This window comes from Micrasema longulum, unplaced genomic scaffold (genome assembly GCF_059751315.1).
Source record: "Micrasema longulum isolate JH-2025_06_02 unplaced genomic scaffold, ASM5975131v1 h1tg000831l, whole genome shotgun sequence".
NCBI lineage: Eukaryota > Metazoa > Arthropoda > Insecta > Trichoptera > Brachycentridae > Micrasema > Micrasema longulum.
The window spans coordinates 500,542-523,057 of NW_028278023.1; the positions used below are offsets into that span (position 1 = coordinate 500,542).

Here is a 22,516-nt window from a genome sequence, read left to right on the forward strand (position 1 = left end):
AATAATTACATATTACCTACCACTAACTACGTACACAGTCAAGGAGCCAAGTGATGCAGATGCGAGGCTGGTATTCCGAACGCTCTCGCGGCCGTATTATATCGTGTATTTACATACAAAATACACGAGAAAAACTGTTTTCTCGTGCCGCGAGAGTGGTTCAGAATAGCATCCCAGGTATAATTTGCCGTCTCTCACCTCATATGAAACAAAAAAAACATCGGCACACAGCCACACAAAATTATTTCAAAAGGGTACCCTTGATTTATTAATGATTTTTTTAAATCAGTTATGTAATTAATTACCGATTCGTTTTCATATTGTATGATTAATCAAATATTTTATAAAATACACATAGCAATAAGATTTCGTCAGAGTAGGTTTCTTGAAATCTTTTTTTTTTGGCTCTTAAATTGAATATAGATAAATAAATATTTATAAACCCGAGTACATTACAAAAACTTTAAAATAAATAATATTATATAGAAATAATGTTAATTCAGGGGGTACTCTTCAAAAGCGGTCATGTTCACTTTCGTTAAAATTGAGTAAATGTGACTTTCAGTATCTGAAGCCAGACAGTGAGGGACTCGACTAAATTTGAAATTTATCAAATTAAAAATATTTAATTTCTGTGCAAATAAAAGTGATATTGATACATTTGAAGCAAAGGCGATGCTCTAAAATAAATCAACAAAAATATTCTGAAAAAAAAAACTCATTTTTCGACTTGAATATTTTGAAAATAACCTTCTGAATTATTGATGATTTTTAAATATGTAGGTGCCATTTTGCCAGCCATACGAATTGTTTAGCTCCATCTTTGAAACGTAATAAAAATACTAACTGACAACATAATATTATTGATGCTCCATAGATGGCAGTGCTTACAAATTATATACATACACACATTTACATACACATGAATACAAACGTCACACAAATACAATTACTAAACTTCTTTTCTTATAGTATTATGTGTCATTATATTTACAGTGGATTTTTTTAATTGGCTTTAGTATTGTTAAGATTTTTCTAATTATTTTGTCTATGGAATAGCTGTAAAAATCCCAAATAAAATAAAATATAAAATAAAAAAATAAACATCAGAAATGCATTTTCCTTTTATTTATTTTCATTTTATGTTCGTATTTTTCCATTTTTTAACTTAATTTATAAGACTTTCAATGAATCGCGCAGCATATTATTACAAATTTTGTTTACATCATACCTGTAATACTATTTTGTGATTTATACTTTATAAATTATTTTAATAATAAATTAACTTTAGACCTCTGATCTAGCTACAAGATCACAAGCTGAATCTAAATAATCATATTTCTACACACTATTGCTCAACTCCGTGGACTCTTTATTCAATAAAAAAACAATTTACCCACAGACCTCGCCCCTCGCTTTTTTAGAATTTATTTACTAAATTATATTTTTTGGCCAGCAGAAACACGTAACATTTATTTTATTGTCTATTACTAAACAATATTTATCTAAATCTCCAAGTCTATACGTGTATAATCTCTGTACATGTCTTCATATCTATGCCCTATGGTAAATCTATGGTTGGCTGTATGTGCAGCATCTTGTGAAAATAAAAATCATAACATTAAAACAATTATATATTTTGTCTATCGCGGAAATTTTGTGGCTTATCTTGTGAAAAATAATAGATTATTCTCCGGAAAAAGTATTTGTTGAAATATGAGTAGATATTATGATTACTCCAGTGGGATATCATGGTAAGAATAGTTAAAAGAAATAGGTTTTTGGTTCAATCAATGTATAGGGTTTTGTTTTATTTTCTATATTAATTGAATACGAATTAAGCAGATGATTCGGTAAAATATTATCACTTTTTCTGGCCTTCAAATCGCGACAGTTTGTTGTGTATTTCCAACAGTAAATAATTTTCAACGTGTCAGAATATTGCAACCATCTTATTATGATTTTCTTCTCGGACATGATATTTTTCGACCAAATATATATTGTTTATCCTAAAAATGTTGCAGTTACACTAGCTATTTTTTTTTTTTTAAGTTGTAATTTTCAAACAATATTGTGAATGTAACAAACTGTTATCGTGTAAAACAAATACTTAACTGTAAAAAATACAGTATGCATTTGACCATTTAATAAACTGTCAAGTTAAACATTTCTGTTTTAATTCTAATCTGACCGGATTCTTATATTCACATTTATTTTAATTAAGGTTCATTTAACCTTCCTAAAAATTAAGTGAGTAGGAATATAATTTTTGGTTATTTAAATAATTATTTTTAATGTAAATATAAATCAGCGGATCAATTTAAAACTTCTCAAAAAACTTAGAAATTAACTTTCCATGGTCAGTTATGTTTGAGAACTTTCTGAAAATATTAAGTCAAAATTAATTACTCATTTATACCCAGTTTATATTTATGTTCTAATTATGACTTCTTCATTTCTTCCTTATCTTACTAAAAATATGGATTATTAGAGTAAAGTAATAATGTAACAATCACTCTCTTTTTGAAGTTATTCTCATAGAATGTAAAACCTTTCACACAAGTCTTTATTCAGAAAGTAAAATCACTGGGTTCAGATAAGTGTAAGTAGAAAAATAAAATAAAGTTACTATTTAAATATAGTAATAATATTTTCAGATATAATTGATTTTAACAGTTTTAAATATGTTGTTGGAAAATGTTATTTTGAGTATGTCCAAAACTTATACACTGATACTCGAATTTCACCCTCTTAGGACACTAATTCAACAGAGATGAAAGAATTGTCATTGACATACTTTATCAATTTTAATTTGTCAAAATTATTTTTAGATTATTAGAATTCCAAACACCTATGCGCGCTTTGTAGCTGCAAAACATGCAGGGTTTTAGTACCTATTTCTAAATTAAATTTTTCACCAAAACATTTCACAATTTCAGCTTTAAATAGAGCTTGAATACTAAGCATCCAAGGTCTCTGTAGCTGCAATGTGACAATCTAGCACTTATCTGAAAATTTAATTAGTTAAAAACCATTTCGACTGCAAATATGGGCTGGAATTTCAACCGTTCATGCGCACTGTAGCTTCAGACATGTTAATCTGACTCTTATCTGTTACTTATTAAGGCTGTAGTCCGTTAAAACGCACGAAAAATGAGGAAATCATTGATTTGCCATTTTAAAACAATTTTTTTTTAATCGAGTAATAATAATTTTTAAAGGTATTTCTATTGAAAAATATACTTCAAAGTTTTATATAACTGAAATATAATTACTCTTCGACCGGCAGATTATGCCATTCCAAATTTAGACTAAACTTTGGGGCCTCGATTCTCATATAAAGACTAAGTATTGAACTAAAATTTGTCCAAATTATTTAAAGATAATAGATTAAAAATGATGATAGTGGAAGCAAAATCTTAATTTTTATTTTGAAAAAGAAATAACAAGCATTTTAAATCGCATAAATTTTTGTGACATTTTACTTTATTTCTATGTAAAATTATACCTTCGGTAATACTTAAAAAAAATTTAGTTAAAGAAATATTTTAATTGAACCTTTTTTTATAGAAATGTATTCTCTTTTTTTTTTTAAAGAAGATAATTCTGGTTGTAAAATTCAATTTCTAACAATATCTTCTTTAGGTTTTTATTACTTTCATACCGGCCCTTGCCAGTATGAGTATTACTGAAGTACCGGATTAAGAGCTGATTATTGATATTTTAACTTTAAATAATGATAATTGCTCTAATACTCCCGCTGTATTTTTGATTGGTGAAAATCATATTTAACATATTAACGGAATAGTTTTTAGGAGCCCCTGTAAAGAAATAAAATTTATAGTTACACGTTATTGCAGAATCATCGACTACATAAGGTTATAAATATTTGTTGTTCGATAAATGTTTAATAATAATGGTTTCTGTATATTTTTGTAAATCTCAATCAATTGTCACCGGTTGGCATTGAAAGATTTCCTAAAGTATGTTTATGATGTTTTGATTGTATTCTCCAGGCAAAATCAACAAATGGCAGCGAGCCAGGGAGTGGGTGCTGGGAAGGATGGAGGGCGCCCGCAGCCCCCCATGTACAGCCCCCACCCGTCCTACACTTCGGCAGCTCAGGACGCTCGAGTCTCTTTACCAGTGGCGGTAAATATACTCACTTAATACTGTGCAGCTATTGTTAACCCTTAATGAACCCAGTGTTCCGCAAGTAAAGTTTTTATTCTTCGTTTTGCTCTCCTATAAAATTTTGTTAATGAGCCCGTTCTTACCTTTCCCCCTTCAATATTCATAAAAACTGTCATGACTCTTCTCTATTTATTTATTTATATATAAGCCCAATGGGCATTTTTAAGGACATATTAATACATAGAAAATTATTATAAAGAAAAGTAGAAAGACACAATGGTATATAGTAGACTTTGTGGGAATGGAAGCGGGAGAGAGGTGTTCATAATTGAATTTGATTTAACTTGAATTGAAAGAAGACAACTTGTTATCAAAGAAATCAAGACTGGTATGTTTGTTGGCAGACCTAAGAATTCTGGGCATAGGGGAATGAAAACCATAGTTAGTTCTCTATCCTTAATTATTCTGAAATTATTCACTTCATAGAAAATTTTCTATGTGTGAATAAAGTAAATTTTTAGTCTATGTTCCATTTTATGTCTCATCGAGGTGTTTTATTCCTTCATTAGTTTTCCAGTGTTCTCCCATGTTCATAATCATTTTATTTTATGGCATAAATCATCCTTTTTAGGATCTTCATAATTTACCTATCTGCACCCAGTTGTGCTTAGGCCACTGCATTGGTACTCCAGTCTAAGTCATTTTTGTTACATATAAGATAAGGTGATCAGTGAACAATTAAATATTGCAGCGTAAAACTATCTTTAAAATCAATAGTTTACGTCCACTCTCCCAGGAATAGAACCCAGGACCTCAAGCATGGTAGAAGAATGTTCCAATTACTACACAAAGAGGCAGACTTACTTTTACTGAATTTAGTTTTTCAAGGTTTTTCATATCCATGGGGGTCAAGTGGAATTTATATGGTGGCTGGGAAATCTATGTGGTCTGGTTTTTGTTAAAAAGTCCTAAATTAACCGCGAAGCGTGAGCGGGCATGGGCACAAATTTAGTAGCCACTCGAGACATGTCCTAAATGTTGATAATCGATTTGCATGATCCGTATGAACCAATTTCCTCTGCCACCTCTCTAGTAGTGATTATGTTATTGGCAAGCACAATTTATTTGATTTTGTGCATGATGTCATCAGTACTTTATGTTCTTGGCCGCCCACACCTCTTCTCATCTTCAATGTCTTCACTACCCTCTTCAAAACGTTTACACCAATCATAAACGGCTGTTTTTTTCATGGCAGACTGTCCATAAGCGGTCCTCAATATTCCAATCACGGTACTACATTTTATTTTGCCTTTAACACAAAACTCAATACAAATCCTTTGCTCCATCATTTTAGCTCTGGAATATCTTGAAAATTTACCAATCACATCAAAACACATATTATTAACTGTCAAAAACTGACTTACGCATCCAAAATTGACAAATATTGACGGATTTTTTGTAAACATGTGTACTAATCTAGCAAAAAAGCCTCTTAAAATTAATACAATTAAATATTTAAATTAGAAATTCAAATATTCCATAATTTTTTTTATCAAACCTCGTTAAAGGCAAATTATGCCATTTATGTAAAAATAAATAATACAATATTTTAATGTTTAACTATATACATGTTATACTTTTTTAAACTATATAATATATTCTTTAAAAAATCTTTTAAAGGATACATTTTTTAAAAAAAGAACCTCTATTAGGTGGAGTCAGTTTTTACTATGTTCTATATTACAAAATATAAGTTTTTTTCTATTTAAATTGTAATTATTTCCAAATCTTTTCTTGAATAAAGTTATTTCTATAAAATATATATATATATATACTAATCATATAATTAAAATAATAAAAAAAACCTCCCTATTCAAAAATGTATACAAATTCAACTACCTGGTTTATGGATTCCTAGAATACTAAAAATATTTTTATGTGTGTAAAATTGTTTCCACTTTCATTTAATATTAAAACTTTTGAAATTGAAAATACATGAAAAGTTTTAGTTTTAGATATTTTGATAATTGAAAATAATATTTTATAATAATAAATAATATTTTAAAGCATCGCATTGAACTTAAAACAGATATCAAATAATGTATTTTTATAAATCATAAGAATTCTAATATTTTATCTTTTAATATACTTTTTAAAAAGTAATTGAAATCCTTTTTTTTAATCTAAAAAAGTTCTTGTTATAAAACGGTATATACTTATCTTTTTTTTTAGCCAGACCAAGAATAGTTTTTGTTCCCAATGTTGCTATTACAAAAGGCTTCTGGGAATTTTACCTGAGTCCCTTTTTCTGTTGGGCACAGACCCTTTGCACATGTTGCATAGTTAAATGTTTTTAGTTCTGTGTTGGCTGTGCTCACTTAAACTGTCAGTAGGGAATAAAATATTGTGTGAATAAAAACATCCATTTTTCATTTACATGATAAATTTCTAAATATAATGAATCCCCCTAAAACCAAATTATCACAAGAGGATAAAAGTGTTATGTGCCAGTTGAAGAGTAGCGGAGTCTCAATGAAAAACATTGCCCTATCAATGAATTTAAGTGTCAATACTGTTTATAAATATTTCAAGGATTCTAAACATCAAAATAATATTTCTTATTCTGATATAGAATCATTACTTTCCAATTCTGAGTTAGCGTCAGTGGTTGATAATATTTTGTCTGCTCCAAATTTCCCGAACCCAAATGTTTCACTTGAAAACCAACAGAGAAATGATGAAGGTAGTTGTGTCTATAATCCATTTCATGTAAGTTGTTTTAAATATTAGCATAAAATGTATTTGTTTTACAGTATTGTTACTATTGAAGGTATCCAATTTAACCGACTTTATTTAGTACAGAAGTTAATTTCAAGTCTAGAATATGTTTTTTGTACTAGTTTTTATTGAATTTATCTGCATTAAAACATTTTTCTCATATTTCTCCTTATGTATGCATGTGTATATTTTTCTTTTATTTACATTCAATTTATTATTTAAATAAGAAAATATCTGCAAAGAAAAAGGTCTGCCAATGTTTTTATTTCTTTAAAATAGAAGATTTAAAGCTAGTTAATTAAAAAAAGTCATGTGTATAATAATATGTGTTTTTTAAAAAATATTTTGTACATTTTAAATGTGATATTTCTCAAGCCTGGGTGAGCTGTGCTGTAATTTACCACTGTAACTGGACCTCTCGGTGTAATAGTCCAAGCATTTGCCTACCATGCAAGATATCTCGGGTTCGATTCCCGACATGGTTGATATTAAATATTTATTTAAAAGGGTTTTTTCACACTAGAATATTTCTTAGTCCCAGGACTGGTATCTGAACCCTAAGACTGATCATCTTACCTTCGTGTATCAAAAATGATCGAAATACGCTGCGATTGTGTGTACCAAAGCAGTGCACTATGCACCATTAGGTGTGGAAAGATAATGCTGAACTGAGCCTCCAGACCTGTTGAAGAGAAAAAATATATCGAGCCATAATCGGCAGAACAACGTAATCGACATTTTTGGCGAATTGCGTTTTTTTAAAGGAAAAGTGTTCCTTATTGCCCCCTGCACAAGTGTTAAAAACATCATAGCTCTATAAAATTCACCTGCCACATTTAAGGATATTTATTTTTATTTATCTTATTTATCAATAAAAAACTATAGCTATTATAACAAAAAAAAACAATATTTGCAAATAAATCAAAATTATAGGCCAATTATAGTTTTCTATGTATTACTCCGCATCATTCCACTCTTTCAAAAATGTTGACATATTATTTTGAAGCTAAGCAAAACAACGTAACCAATGACAATGTTGGCGGTTACGCTAGCTCGCACCACTGTCAGAGTTATAGGCACAACAGCGTTACCGCCACTATCTTAAAAGCGGAAGGTATTTAAACAATTTAGCTGTCATTTCAGTACAACCATTATAAATCCCATTTACCAAATTATTAAAAAACATATATATGGAACAAAAATTTTTAAAAAACCTTCTCCTGCACAATTCGCTATTTGTTGCTTACGTTGTTCCGCCTATTATGGCTCGATATATATTCAAAAGCTTTCACTGTACCGTACCTATCACTGTAATATAGTAAAATTTTGATTGATTAAATGAACATGGTCAGTGCTTTCACCATATCATAATTTCCCCATGAAACACCATGCCCCCAGATTTAAAATGTAAACAGACCTGTTATTTTTTTTAATGTTTGAAGCTCCAACTTTGTGGAACATTACAAAAGGTTCAATAGATTGAAATAAAATTTCTTTGTTTTTATGTACCACTTTATTTTTAATTTAGTAACCGACTAGTTTTGGCAACACATTGCCTTCTTATAATTTTACAAATAAAATTTTAAAAGAGTTAGCTGATTACATAAAACCAGCATTTTACACAAACAATATAGGAAATATACTAAAAGATACAAAACAAAAAACTGATAAATTAGTTAACTTAACATGTCATGACTGTGATTCATTTTATTTTGGATAAATATCGCATACATTTAAAACTAAAGTTAAGGAACATATTAGATGTCTTGAAAATGATAATTTTTTACTGTTTGCAGAACATTTGACGTTGAAGATGGTATCGAAATCTAAGCAATAGTCCCATTTTGAGTATATTCCCTTTCCCTAAAACCCACACATAAATACCCTTTTCCTCTCTTAGCCACATCCACTCAACCCTTATTGTGTATGTTTTATATATATTATGTTAGTTTGTAATTAATCCTAAAGAAGGCAATGTGTTGCTGAAATTAGTCGGTTACTAAATTAAAAAATAAAGTGGTACATAAAAAATTAAGAGATTTTTAAAAAATCTATTGAGACTTATTATTACCTAAATTTATGGCAACAGAGAGGGAAAACATTTTTGAGAAGGGAATATGCAAGTCTAGACATTTACATTTTATGACCCTTAAATTAAAAAAAAGATAAGTGAAATATTTGTGTTCTTATGATTAACTTAAACTCAAATATTTCAATTTTGAGGTCATTTTCTTTTAGTTGTAAGTAACCGTGTTAGAAAACGGAAAACAAGTGGTAGGGGAGGATTCGAACCTCAGACCCCCTCCTCTGGAGTTCGCAATACTACTCACGGAACCACAACCCGTCTTATTGGTTGGTCTTAGTGGCCACTATACACACTGTGTTACATTCACCATTCTACCTATGTTTAAACATCCCTCAACTCTCCTATCTGTCGACTTTTGTTAAGTAAAAGAGCTGAAACTATTGATGTGGATGAGATTCGTCTGGCTGAATTATTTCCCCCTGTTAGTTCAATCAAAAATATTTTGAGTATGTACTCAGAGATCTATAATTTATATTGATGAAATTTGCAGTCTCGCACCAACTTGTACGCGCAGAGCATGTACCACCAGTACCAGCAACAAGCCAAGCCTCAGGCGGCCCACACGCCCAGTTATCCCGTGCTGCCGGACGTGAAGCTCAAGCGGCTGCCGTTCTACGACAACCTCGGGGAGATCATGAAGCCTTCATCGCTGTTACCTACCACCACGCAGCGCACCCAGGAAACCATGTTCTCCTTCTACCTCACTCCGCAGCAGGCAACCAGCATCGCCACAGGCAGAGACTACGTTGGACTCAATCAAAAGCTGGATAATATTGTGCAGGTAGTTTGCTAATTTGTTATTATTACACTGCTAGCGCACAATACTTTTAGTCCTGACACTTATGTACGCAAGTGAAACATGGAACTGGCAAAGGAAGGATGAAGCAGAGTGAAGAATCTCTTAGACTGGGGTTGGGTAGACTTTTTAGCTCGGTGTGTCAAAATTCTGAAAAAAACCTGTCTTGACTCGGGTGTTATTGTTTGAAAGGCAAAATCAATTGTTTACATTTGTGACTTTTTTGTTGTTGAATTGCATTTTCTAAATCGTTGATTGAAGGTTGGCATTTTGTACATTTTAAAGGCAAGCAACCACTGCCTACTTCATCAATCTGTCGTTTTCTTTTACTCGTTTTAATATTATTTAACGCCGACAATAAGGTCTCACAAAAGTATGCTGAGGGAAATATTGTGAGTCGGTAATCGGTTCCGTGAATTCAAAATACTACCAAGTATTTTTAAAGTACCAAGTATTTTTTAAAATTAATAACTTAATATGTAAATATAAGTTATTACATCATCAAAATACTTGTTTGCACTTTTCTTTATTCTCCAAACAATTTCTTTCTAGATTTATGAGATTGGACCTCAAGTTGATGAACTCTTGAGCCCAGATGCTGTCTTGAAATTCTCGGGCGAAGATCGTCTTTAAACGATGTGTGTCACCTAAAATGTCTTGACATAGGTTAAACCTAAAATGTCAGAGGTTACCAATTACTGTCTTAGACCATATATTATTAGTAACCCCCAACCCGTGAGCTGTTTTGAGATCTGTCTCGTGGAAATGTAGAAATTTTATAAAAACATCAAGCGTATGTGTGATTCATTGAAGTTTTTTTAAAATTAATAATATATGCCTAGAAAAATAATATCAGCGAGCTTGAGGTGATTTTTCACAACAATTGTTCTTAATAAAGTATACTTTATTATTATCATCAAAAGATACCATGTCATATTCAATAGTAACAGGTACAGCTTTTAACTGGACTATAACTTTTAACAGCTTGAATCGGATTGTGGTCCAGTGGCTAGTTTCGCGGACTCACGGATCAAAGGTTCGAGATTCGAACCCCAGTCTATACCAACTCGACTCCCATTATCTAATAGTGGGTTATTTACAACTCTTTGAAAATGGCCCCCAAAATTGAAAAATTTGGGTAAATTTTAGGAATGTAAATATTTTTTTTAATAAAAATAAATTAATAAAACTAAGGGCCATTGAGCATTTTTTGTCCATGTTATTTTTATTTGCTGAAAAAAACTGTAACTAATGCTAGAAAATTTCAGAATGCGGAAGCATGTGAAGTGTCAAACTTGATTATAGAGAAAATAAATAAATACAGTCAGAACATTGGAATATTTTTAATCCAAAGTGCTTCAGTATGTGTAATGTTAAATAGGATTTTACTAGACTATTGCAACAGTTATTTATCAAGAAAATTATTTCAATCCAGAGTGCGTCACGTCACGTGTCTTGTTAATTTTAATTACTGTGATTTATTTTTATAATGTATTTTTTATTAAAAAAAAAATATTTATTGAAATCTAGTCATATACACAATAAATAATACAGTTATAAAATAATCGATACTTAACACTAGATTAAAAATTATTTCAAACTTAAATTAACAATATACGTATGTCATAAGTAAAGTTATATTATGCATGAATAGAATTTAGAAAACAAAAAATGAAATATTTGTGCGTATTTAATCATCACTATTCACCCATGTGTTGCTGACTACTAGAACCCACAAATGTTTTGTATGTATGGATGATATTCCGGCTCGCAACTAGGAAAATTGGCAATCTGGCCCAGACTAGAAAATGGCTGTCAGACGAATGTGTTAGGAGAAATCGATATACATGAACGCAAACACAATCAATGGCCGTGTATGACAAGATGTATAAATGTGGAAAAACCTAGGAATGTATATTAAGATAGACAGACACCTGTGCCATTTCATCCTCTGCCTACCCCTACGTACACTGAAGTTCTCTTTTTTTATTAGGTATGAATATTATTTAAGAATTTTTTTAATTTATTTATTTTGATTTTATTTATTACTTTAGTTTGATTTTTTTTCAGGTACAATTGCGTTTTTGTCTTGTGGAAACTTCTTGTGAGCAGGAAGATTATTTCCCCCCTAACTGCAGTGTGAAAGTTAATGGAAAAATATGCCCCCTTCCAGTGAGTATTACACAACCACATAAGTATTATGTATTATAAAACAATAATGTTTTGTGGTTACGATTTTTGAGAACTCATGGTAATTAAATATTGAACATTGTGTCGTTATTCCCCTTTTTTTATTTGTGATTTTAAGTATTGTACAGAAAGAAAACATCAGACACGTTAAAATTAAATGGTCTAAATCTAAACAATGCGAGCATTCTTTGTAACTAATGCGAGAAGCATTAAAATGCTATAAATAATATGGGCACCTATACAAACTATTATATTAATACAACAGAATACAGGTAATAACCAAAATATGGGGAATTCAGAAGTAATCTATGTAATATACATATTTCAATTGTATTATATTTCTTCTGGATTCCCTAAATTTTACGATTTCCGGATAATATTATAAAAATATCAATGTCAAAATGATGTGTCTTTATTTTTTTATTTCATTTTCTGAGTTTTAAAATTGAAAGATTTAGTATTTATTGAACCTGTGATAAATCGGTCGGTTTACTAACAATTAAATAGAGTAATTAACTAAAAAAATAGTAATTAAGAGTTAGCCTATAGATAGACCTTATTTTTTTTTTTTACTAAGTTTAATGTACAGCACCCTTTTTTTCGATTTCTTTCAAAATAAAATACATATGTATTATACAATTATAATTGTATTATTTAAACCTTTTAATTTTCTCTTTAAGAATAAGGTAATTGGTAAATTGAATGTTTTGTGTCAATAATTATTGGTAAATGTGGTATGTTGAGAATAAACTCAGCAAGCCATTACTAAGCATACCAATACACAAAATAACAAGACAATTTTTACCATAGTTAAAAAAACCTATGATGCCAGTTCTCAAGTATTATCTTGTATTTCAGAGTCCTATCCCCACTAACAAGCCCGGAGTGGAGCCCAAACGTCCCCCCCGTCCTGTGAACATCACTGCCCTCCTGAAGCTCTGCCCCACCGTGGCTAACACCATCTGCGTCAGCTGGGCCAGTGATTTCATCAAGAACTACGCTCTCAGCGTCACCCTCGTCCGCAAGCTGACCAGCGCTGAACTACTCGCTAGACTCAAGAGCAAGGGAACTAAACATTCAGACTACACTCGCTCCCTCAGTAAGTATTCATGATTTATAGTCCCATATTATATGGTCAATTAATCGGTTCAGTGCCGGTTAAGTGAGTAAAACTTTTCTGAAAAATACTAAATCATATTTTTCCAATAAGTTGAAATACTCAAAATAATAAATGTAAAAAAATATTTAAAAAATAATTAAAATAAAATTAATTATATTATTTTACTAAATTAGAAGAGAGTTGGTTAAGGGTTTGTTGGACGTTATTCAATAATCTTAATCTAGTTTTGCATTCAGTTTTATTATAATAATGTGGAGGGGTTGAATGAATAAAAGAAATATGGACTAAATATTGAATATATTTTAAAAACTTCTATTTTGGGTCCTAGTGAGGTGCCACAATTCACATCCGTAGAAAGGGATGGGGACAGTAGATTAAAATGTATTACATAGTTTTGAACAATATTGAAAATTATTGTAATAATAATAATACCAATAATAATTTTATGTTGTTTGCATATATATCAAATAGATACGTTCAATGTATAATACACTTTCGATAAAATAGTCATAACTCAAAAAAATCTGATTTTTAGTTAAATATACATAATGAATTATGAAAAAAACTTGCTCATGCCAAAAAATAGACATACCTAATTCTAACATTAGCACTCATTTGAATGCAGCTATTCCGAACACTGTCATATTTGAACTATTTTCTTAATGGCAATCGAAAATTCCTTTAAAAAACAGAATTTTTTAATATAAAGCTAAATATATGACAATTTAGCATTGTTCAAAAGGGCAAAAAGAATCATAAAACTGAATTGAAAAAATATGATTTTAAGACAATATGTAATTTTAGTTTTTAGGCTCCTGCAAAATTTTTAAAGGTTGACATAAGAACTTATGTAGATTTGAAAAATAAGTATTTAAACTAAATAATTAAAACTTAATATTTCAGTAAAAGAGAAACTTCGCGAAGACTTGGATGCTGAGATTGCCACCACATCACTGAGAGTGTCTCTGGTGTGTCCGCTGGGCAAGATGAGGATGGTGTGCCCGTGTCGCCCGGCTACCTGCGGCCACTTGCAGTGCTTCGACGCCTCCCTCTTCCTACAGATGAACGAGAGGAAACCCACTTGGCTGTGTCCCGTGTGTGACAAACCTGCCCTTTACGATAATCTGGTGGTTGACGGGTAAACATATATAGTAATAATTAATACATAGCAGAGAACAGTTTGGCATCACAATTCAAATCACGATAATCTCTAAAAACATTTTTTTTCACCTAATTTATTTGATGTTTAGTGTATTTTTCATAAATAAATAATACCCCTATATGTATCGTCTTTTTTGGATGATTCTGTGTACGTTTAATATTCGATTTGACGTTTGGGCTACCGTTGGAAAGAGCCATCGTCAGAATAAACTATGTGTAGAAAAAATTACATGTTTATGTACTAGTAATTTGTACCGTGTCGCAATCAGAAATACATGTACACTAAATGACGATTGATGTACCTATTATGTGATATAAATGGCACTTAATGAACTACTACCGACTGCGACACGGTACATACTACTAGTACATAAACACATAATTTTTCCTACACAACACATAGTTTACCTTGAAGATGGCTCCTGCAATGGTAGCCAAAACATCGGAACGAATTCAACTACACGGGATCACCCAAAAAAGACACTGCATATTGATAACAGTGACTGAAAATCTACACACCTAATTAAATAATATTCCTATTTGATCATCTTTAGATATTTCCAAGAAGTTTTAAATTCCTCTCGCTTGGGAGGTGACTGCAGTGAGGTGCAGCTTCTTAATGATGGATCTTGGAATCCACATATTCCCAAGAAAGAAATAGATGCCATCACTTCACCGGTTAAGGATGTTAAGCCCAATGTTGAGGTCATATCAGACGATTTAGGTATGCCACATTTATTTTCATTTAAAGACAATTTCAGCTAATCAATTTCAACTCACAGAGATGTAGAGATTTTAAGTGTTCATAATAGAGTTGTTAAATGATTGTTATAACAATTTTTTATAATATATATAAATAGTGGGGGCTGAATGTTTTAATATGGTCGCCATATTGATATAATTGATTTTAAAACTTAAGTTGATTTTATTTTTAACAAAATGAAGAAATAAGACCTGTTTTGAAGATGAAATCCTATGGAATGTATATTTTTTTCATACATTTCTCATAGCATATTTCAATATTTTTCTATTTGTGTTTTAACAGTTTTTGAAATTCAACAATTCAATTTGATCTACAAAACTACCAAAGGATTATTATAAGTTTTCAAAATTAAAATACATTTTGGCTAAGAATGATTACATTCACACGTGACCGTAGTTTGAAATTGTCCGCCTAACTTTTTTCAAGCTTAATCCTGGAAATATTTATATTCAGTAGTGAAAACGTGGAATTAGTGGAAGGACAATAAAGTAATAATTAAATAATAATCAATTACAAGCTACCTGCATATAAACAGTAGCACAAAACTCTTGCAACATTTTGGAAAATATTTATTTTTAAAACGGTCCACAATAATGTAGCATATATTTATGGTTGTCATCTGAACTAATGTTTTGTCATAATATGCTGTAACACAAGACCAATATGCCTTTGCATATGATGTATTAAAAATGACTATGTACTACTGTTAAAAATTTACACTTCTGATGTACTACTGTTAAAAATTTACACTTCTGATGTTGAGGGGTCGAAAAGAAGTGTCCTTTGTCTTTGGCAAGATTTATTCATTTTCCTCTTGAAATAATCTGAGTATATAATATTATGAATATTTTTTTATGATACGTTTTTTTTTTTAAATATCTCAAAGATATTAGAGATGCAGTGGAACCTCTATATTTGTCAACCCTAATATTCATTATATTTAATAATTGTCACATTTCGATGAAAATTTTATTTCCCCACATTCATTAGTATTTTTCTAATTGTCGTCACTCCCACTGCTGGCACTGGCACATTGGATGACACAATATCGAACAAGTTCCTTGTTAAATCGAGTGCTACCAAATCATCAGCAAAACTAACCCAGGATAAGAATTGGAATTGCTATTGGCTGTTTTGTTTAAATTGATAACAACTCTTATTTCTAACATTTACCTTCCACCTCTTCCACTTCCACTACTACCACTATGTGTATATATTTAGTATAATAAAGTTAAAGTTTAAGCAACATTTTTGTACCATTTTTAGGAGTTGGAAACAGATTACATAATTGAATTTCAGTTATTTCTTATTGGAAAAATTGATTCTGTATTTTCATAATACATATTCGTTTGATCCCCAGGAACAGATTAATGATGAATATGGAGATTCCACTGTGTACCATACTTCAGTTGTTTTGATAAAAAAAATATTCTTAGAGATGCAGTTTGGGTAATTTTTTATTGTCAAGTCTGGAGTAACTTTTATATACATTGCATTAACTACTATGTGTTTTTCAAATATTGAATGTTACCATGTATAATGTTACTCTTCTTTTTACGCGTACATATTACATGATCAAACTATCAATTTTACATTGATGTAATGTACAAACCTTTGACCTATTTTATAATTTGCGAACCATTGAGTAATTAACAAATGTTTAATAATTCCACTGTTGCTTTTTTCATCCTCTTCCACTGTAGAGCTTTTATAGTTAAACAGTTATTGTATTTTTTATTTAATTAAGTTTGCACAATCCTCTTTATGATTAAATTCATCACCCAGGTTGGACTGTGTATTGAGTAACCAATGGGAATATGAAGAATATTATGTAACTATGTATGTACATAAATCCATTTTAAGAATCTTTATAATCATGGTCCAATCGTGGTCAAAAAAGATACGGGCAATTTGATTCTTGGATATCTTTGTGGGTATCGCTGAAGACTAAAAATTTAATTTACAGAAAATATTTAAATATATTCGCCCCGGAGATGTTTAAATGGACGGAATACGGTACACAATTATTTTATGAATGAAAATGTAGCTGATATGCTAACTCACTCTAGAAAGAGATAAAAACTCGTTTTATATTTTATTGGCCAGAAGGTTACAGTTTGGGTCTTTTCAAGTTTGTTCATAAATTTTTAAGTGCCTCATTCATTATACAATCATACAAATAAATATTCACTCATAAGTGGCTGCAGAGAACGGTTAGTTGATATATTACCCTTGAGGTGATTTTCACAAAAATGGCGCTTTATAAATTATCCAACTATATATAACTATATATATTACAAGAGGTTCGCATCTGGAAGGTTGATAGGGCTGCAAGAATTTAGATGTGACACAGCACGCAGGTAAAGCCAGGTTTTAAGAATGGTGTGTAGAGCCTTAATCCCCAACCAATTAAATATTTTAGCCCCAAATATTTGTTAGTCACAAATTACATATTGCAATAATAAAACTACCAAAAACAATATTCAGCACCTTATTTGACTTGTCAGTTTTGTTTATATGCTAACGACAGTTCCAGAAATAGATGGATTTTTCTGGCCAATAAAACCTCTGACATGCGTATCATAGGTTACCCATCAGTGCTCTAGTTCAATACCATATCTCTACACTGTATCTCTTCAATTTAAACATCCTTGACAAACGGAACGAAAGAAAGAATAAATTGCCAGAATGCCTGCATGAACGCACTTTTCTTTTACTTTTGACACCCCTTATGATTTGTCGCTGCGTAGATGTTATACCCTTGAGCGACGGTAGTAACTCTAGCGGTGGTCCCGTAGCCCCGCGGGCGGCGGCGTCGTCGCCCTCGGGGGCCCCCCCAGCTCCCGCTCCCGGCGCCTCTGTGGTAGACCTAACCAGCGACGATGAGGACGACGCGCCCCTGCGGAGGAAGACTCCCCGCTCCGACAGCTCGCAGCACAATGAGCAACAACACATCAAGTATAATGGTAATCTTTTGTGGTTTTCTAATGCTGTTATTTCTATATAAATCTGTAAATCTTCTTAATTTCTGTGTCTACGCGGATGTAGAATACAATTAAACGTAGTTATGCAGAAAGCAGCCAGTCCACAATTTCGAAAAAATGAAATTTTGGTGTTATCGGGTGCAAAAAGGTCAATTCTATATTCTGCTAAAAACAGCAAAGCCGCTTTCATACAAAAAACTGTAATAATCACCTTCGGAAAATAGCGTTGATCGCAAAAGCGGCATTTTTCAATTTGCAGAAAACACCTACTGCACTAGAAAAATTTTACGGTTCTTTAAAAATCATGAAAACGTGGTCAAATACTTAATTAGATTCTTGTTTGAAATACTAAATACTAATGTATCCATTGTTTATTATTTGTCAAAAGTCATAAACATTCCAACTGTTGTGGAGATTAGATTATTCACCATTTTCACAAAAGTGCTATTATCTCAGTTTCACTTTTTTATGGCTGGCTGCTTTCTGCATAAATACGTTTAATTCTGTTTGAAAAATAGAAAACAGTTCTGGACGACTGCAAGGTATACAATAATATAATAGTATACAATAATTTAAAAATTCAATTGTAATACAATGAGGAAGATCAGCAGTTTTATTACTCCGCCTGTGATGTCACAAGTTCTTGTCTGTGAGTTCTGCTGATTGGTGATTTGGCTTCCCGGGAATGGAAATATTTCACAATCATCGGTTGATTCGGATGAACCTGTGACATTTTATTTTATTTTATTCAGAAAACATACAGTCATACATAAAAAGTATTAAAAACAATGATTTTCTAACATAAAAAGACCAATTAAGTTTTCGTAAATTATGTAAAAGATTTAAACACTAAATGTGACAAAATAAATATGAAACTCCAGTGAGAAAAGAATAATAGTGAATATTGGCATTTTCCATGGAGGTTATTATTGGTAATAAATCAAAATACCGAATGCACACCCCGAGTCATCTACGCACACATACATGAACGCACATATAAAACATACACAAACATATACATTACAGACATTTCAGCATTGGCTAGTAACAAACTCCCTAACATTGAATCTTAAAATATCCTTTCCCGTCACATCAGGAAGCAAACCAGATGAGTTGCTAACACTTCAAATACATAACTGCCAAAATAAATCAATCTGCAACAGTCCTACCGTAGCACACTCCAAAACTATTCAATATCTTGTGCGTGAAATAGATGAGAACCTAAGATGGGACACTCATATTAATAACACCGCTAATAACCTCATAAAGCTAATGTATCTCTTAAAGACCACCAGAAACATTGTAAGGAAAAATTTCATGAAAAAAATTTACTATGCATTTGCCAATCTCATTTAGAATATGGACTAATAAGTAAAACTCAAACTCAAAAGTAAAACTTAGCGTTATAAAATAGAGAAAAATTTAAATATAGCTAGGTACAAAAATATCCGTTCAAAAAAAATATATATAAAAAACAGTAGTTATATAAAGTAAATAAGAAAAATGTTATGAAATAAAAAGCAAATTGTAAATATTAAAAAAAATGTAATTATAAAAATATGTTCCCTTCTATTCTAATCATTTCTTGCAAAAAGTAGGTGAAAAAAGTGTAATGGATAAAATAGGATCTGCCCCACTGTTCATGCGAGGTCCTTAAATATGTATATAGTAATTTGTAAACTAAGTGTAAAAGTATATCTTTTTTATTTTTGTTCTAGATGTTTCGAGTTCTGGCTACACAAGCCCCTCCCCCCCGGCTGTTGCCCCCCCGGCGGCACCCGCTGCCATAATATCACTAGACTCCCCCTCCCCTCCTCCCGGGGTGGCCTCACCGCCACCGGCCGCCTCTCCCCTCCCCCTTCCCGCCCACCAGGCGTCCCTGCCCCGCTCCTCTCTTTGGACTCCGCCTCCCCCCCCGCAGCATAGGTATTGAGAGGGTCTCTCGACCATAGACTTATTTGAACTGAGGACAATTCAGATCGTCAACCCCCCAGAGTGAATATTGAAACATTAAATAAATATATTTTATGCAAATTTTGGTTTATAGGCCAAGCATTTCTTTTTTGTGTTACCCTGATTGTAAATGATATGAAACTGCTAGGCCCACGGCAGCATATCGTTGATTATCTGGCAATATGTCCTATATTATTTTTTAAGTGTATTTTTCAACTGCGATTGATCAGCATGAATTGTCCATTTACAGGGGGCCAGACACTCGAGGTAAAAAAAAATTGTGATTAAACACCCTTAGACCTGTAAAATAATGGTTAGTCATATTTAGTAAAAATTTTACCGTTTTCGAGATATTAAATTTTTCCATTGATTTCTTCTTTATCTGAAACAATAATAATTAAAAACCCATTTAACCACCAATTCCTTTAAATGCCAAAATGGAAAATACCGGGATATTAAAATATTGATTAAAATAGGTATCTCCGACATGCTTGTTAAGGAACACTATTTTCATACTAAAAATAATGAAATAAAAATACTAACAATAATGCGATAGATCTTATTATTTTTTGTATGATAAAGTATTTGATACTTTATTGTAATAGATAAAGAAAAATAAGAAAAACTAGTTATTTATCCACTAAAATACAGTCGAATTTGGTTATAACGATCACGGAAATAGCTAGATCTGGGATATCATGAGGAAACATTAGTTAACATTTTCAGTTTGTGGTTTTCTCCATACTTTTACACATACATATTGTCAACATTTGAGCAAAAATCTTCAATTGTTTTAAAACATCACTTTCAAAATAAGAATCTACATATTTAAATCCAAATGGGGGAAAAACTTATTACTGATGCCTCTGAGAGTTGGGATCGGTTTACGTTTATGATACTATGTAAGTGTATAAGTACCTAATTGGTGTTTTTGCCGACAACATTATGGTTGAAATTATAACAACATGGTTGATATTGCGTATAAAAAATCCAAGCTTTGTAAACTCAGTAAACACAGGTTCGGCACCTCATTACAATTTACAACTTCTTATTTAGTTTATGAATGACATCCTTGTTTCGGGGGTTTTTACAATGTTTTAAAAAAAATGTTCTATGGTCAATGCATAATGAACATTATGAGGGGGTGATGTCAGATAAGTCTAACCTAACCCTGTAATTATAAACATGACTACTAACAAACAGAAGTGTTTCAATTTCCGAAAAATTGGCAATTATTTGTAAAATAGAATGTGGCGCAAAATATGTTGAAGTGTGTAAAAAGTTTTCTCTATCCTTATCAATCAAAATGAATAGAAAAAACAGTAAGGTATACCTATACAGTGTAAGGATAATATTTGTCAGTCTGAACATGCCCATCAGAGGGTGAAAGCCCTAATTGGTTGAATAAACAAGTGAAAGTGTATTAAGTATTTTTAATTATTAACTTAAATATAAATATAAGTTATTGTATCAGTAAACACTTTATTTAATTGATTTATTTTACAGGTCTAACGGTGTTCTATCACCTAATTATTTTTTAATCTCGGGGTGTCTGGCCAATCTGTATGGCGCCTCCTTGTATGAAACGTTTTAACTGTAAAATAATTCATTAGATACCTTACAATTCACTCCTGTAAAATATCGCCTTTATTAATAGATGGTACATATTTCCAGATGATCACAATCGACATTTAATCTTTGATGCTTTGTATGAGAGACTGAAGTTTTAAACCCTTTTTTTCAACCGATGAGCTAAATAAAATAAGTTCGGAAAAAATCATAAGTATACTTTTTATATCACTAGTGGAAAGGGGATTTGAAATGGGACTAATGCCCATGAGTACACAACGAAATAAAATTTTAAAAAACAATTACAATATATGCTAAAGCTAATAATGGCAAAAGTTGACATTTTTAAGTCTTGTACAAGGCACCAAAGAAATTATATTTATTACACTTATTAAAACAAGTTATAGGAATTATCTGAAATTGTTTTTTTTCTGAAAGAACTATTTGCAAAATTTAACTGAGCTTTAGCAAACAAATGTGTATTTAGGAATCAAATTTGGGATCTCATGCTAGTACCAGATAGAACTTATTTATCTATTCTAACTAGAGATTGTTAATGTTTTGCAGATAAAATTATGTCTTAGTATCAATTTAAAGAAAATATGACAACGATCCTGAAGTTTAAGCTTAAAAAAATATAACTACTTAATTAAATTGTAAGTTTATCAATTTTATATGTTAAGAAGGCTGAAGAACGATAAAAAGGTCAGCTACAGAATAAAGAGCCATTTTTTCACTTGGTAAGTGTGTTGTACCACAAATCGACCCTTCTTAACATATAGGAATAAATAAAAATTAAAAACTTTGTTTTGTCTTTTGCCATTAATGACTACGCTGCACATTTTCTGACTTGCCAGTTAGGAGACTCTGTCTGTATCTAGTCAACAGATGTTTGGAAAGCTTTAAAAATACGCGGTAATGCGTGTCAGGCAAATGTTCCACAGATGGTAGTTCCCTAAATGCAATGCTAAGGGATGTTTCG

The 22,516-nt window shown here is 31.3% G+C and overlaps 1 protein-coding gene across 2 annotated transcripts; it reads left to right on the forward strand.

Annotated features, from left to right (window-relative positions):
* The first annotated feature begins 1,544 nt into the window (after positions 1–1,544).
* Su(var)2-10 (E3 SUMO-protein ligase Su(var)2-10) lies at positions 1,545–20,501 on the forward strand. 2 transcript variants are annotated; one of them, XM_088230930.1, is made up of 9 exons: positions 1,545–1,754; positions 4,017–4,152; positions 9,489–9,779; positions 11,865–11,966; positions 12,843–13,083; positions 14,008–14,242; positions 14,820–14,989; positions 17,779–17,994; positions 19,731–20,501. In XM_088230930.1, exons 1-9 carry the CDS (start codon positions 1,717–1,719, stop codon positions 19,943–19,945), a joined length of 1,644 nt encoding a protein of 547 aa, XP_088087056.1. In that variant the 5' UTR covers positions 1,545–1,716; the 3' UTR covers positions 19,946–20,501. The 2 variants fall into 2 exon arrangements, with proteins under 2 accessions (XP_088087056.1, XP_088087057.1); XM_088230931.1 differs by having other exon boundaries at positions 1,551–1,754; positions 17,827–17,994.
* Positions 20,502–22,516: the final 2,015 nt, after the last annotated feature.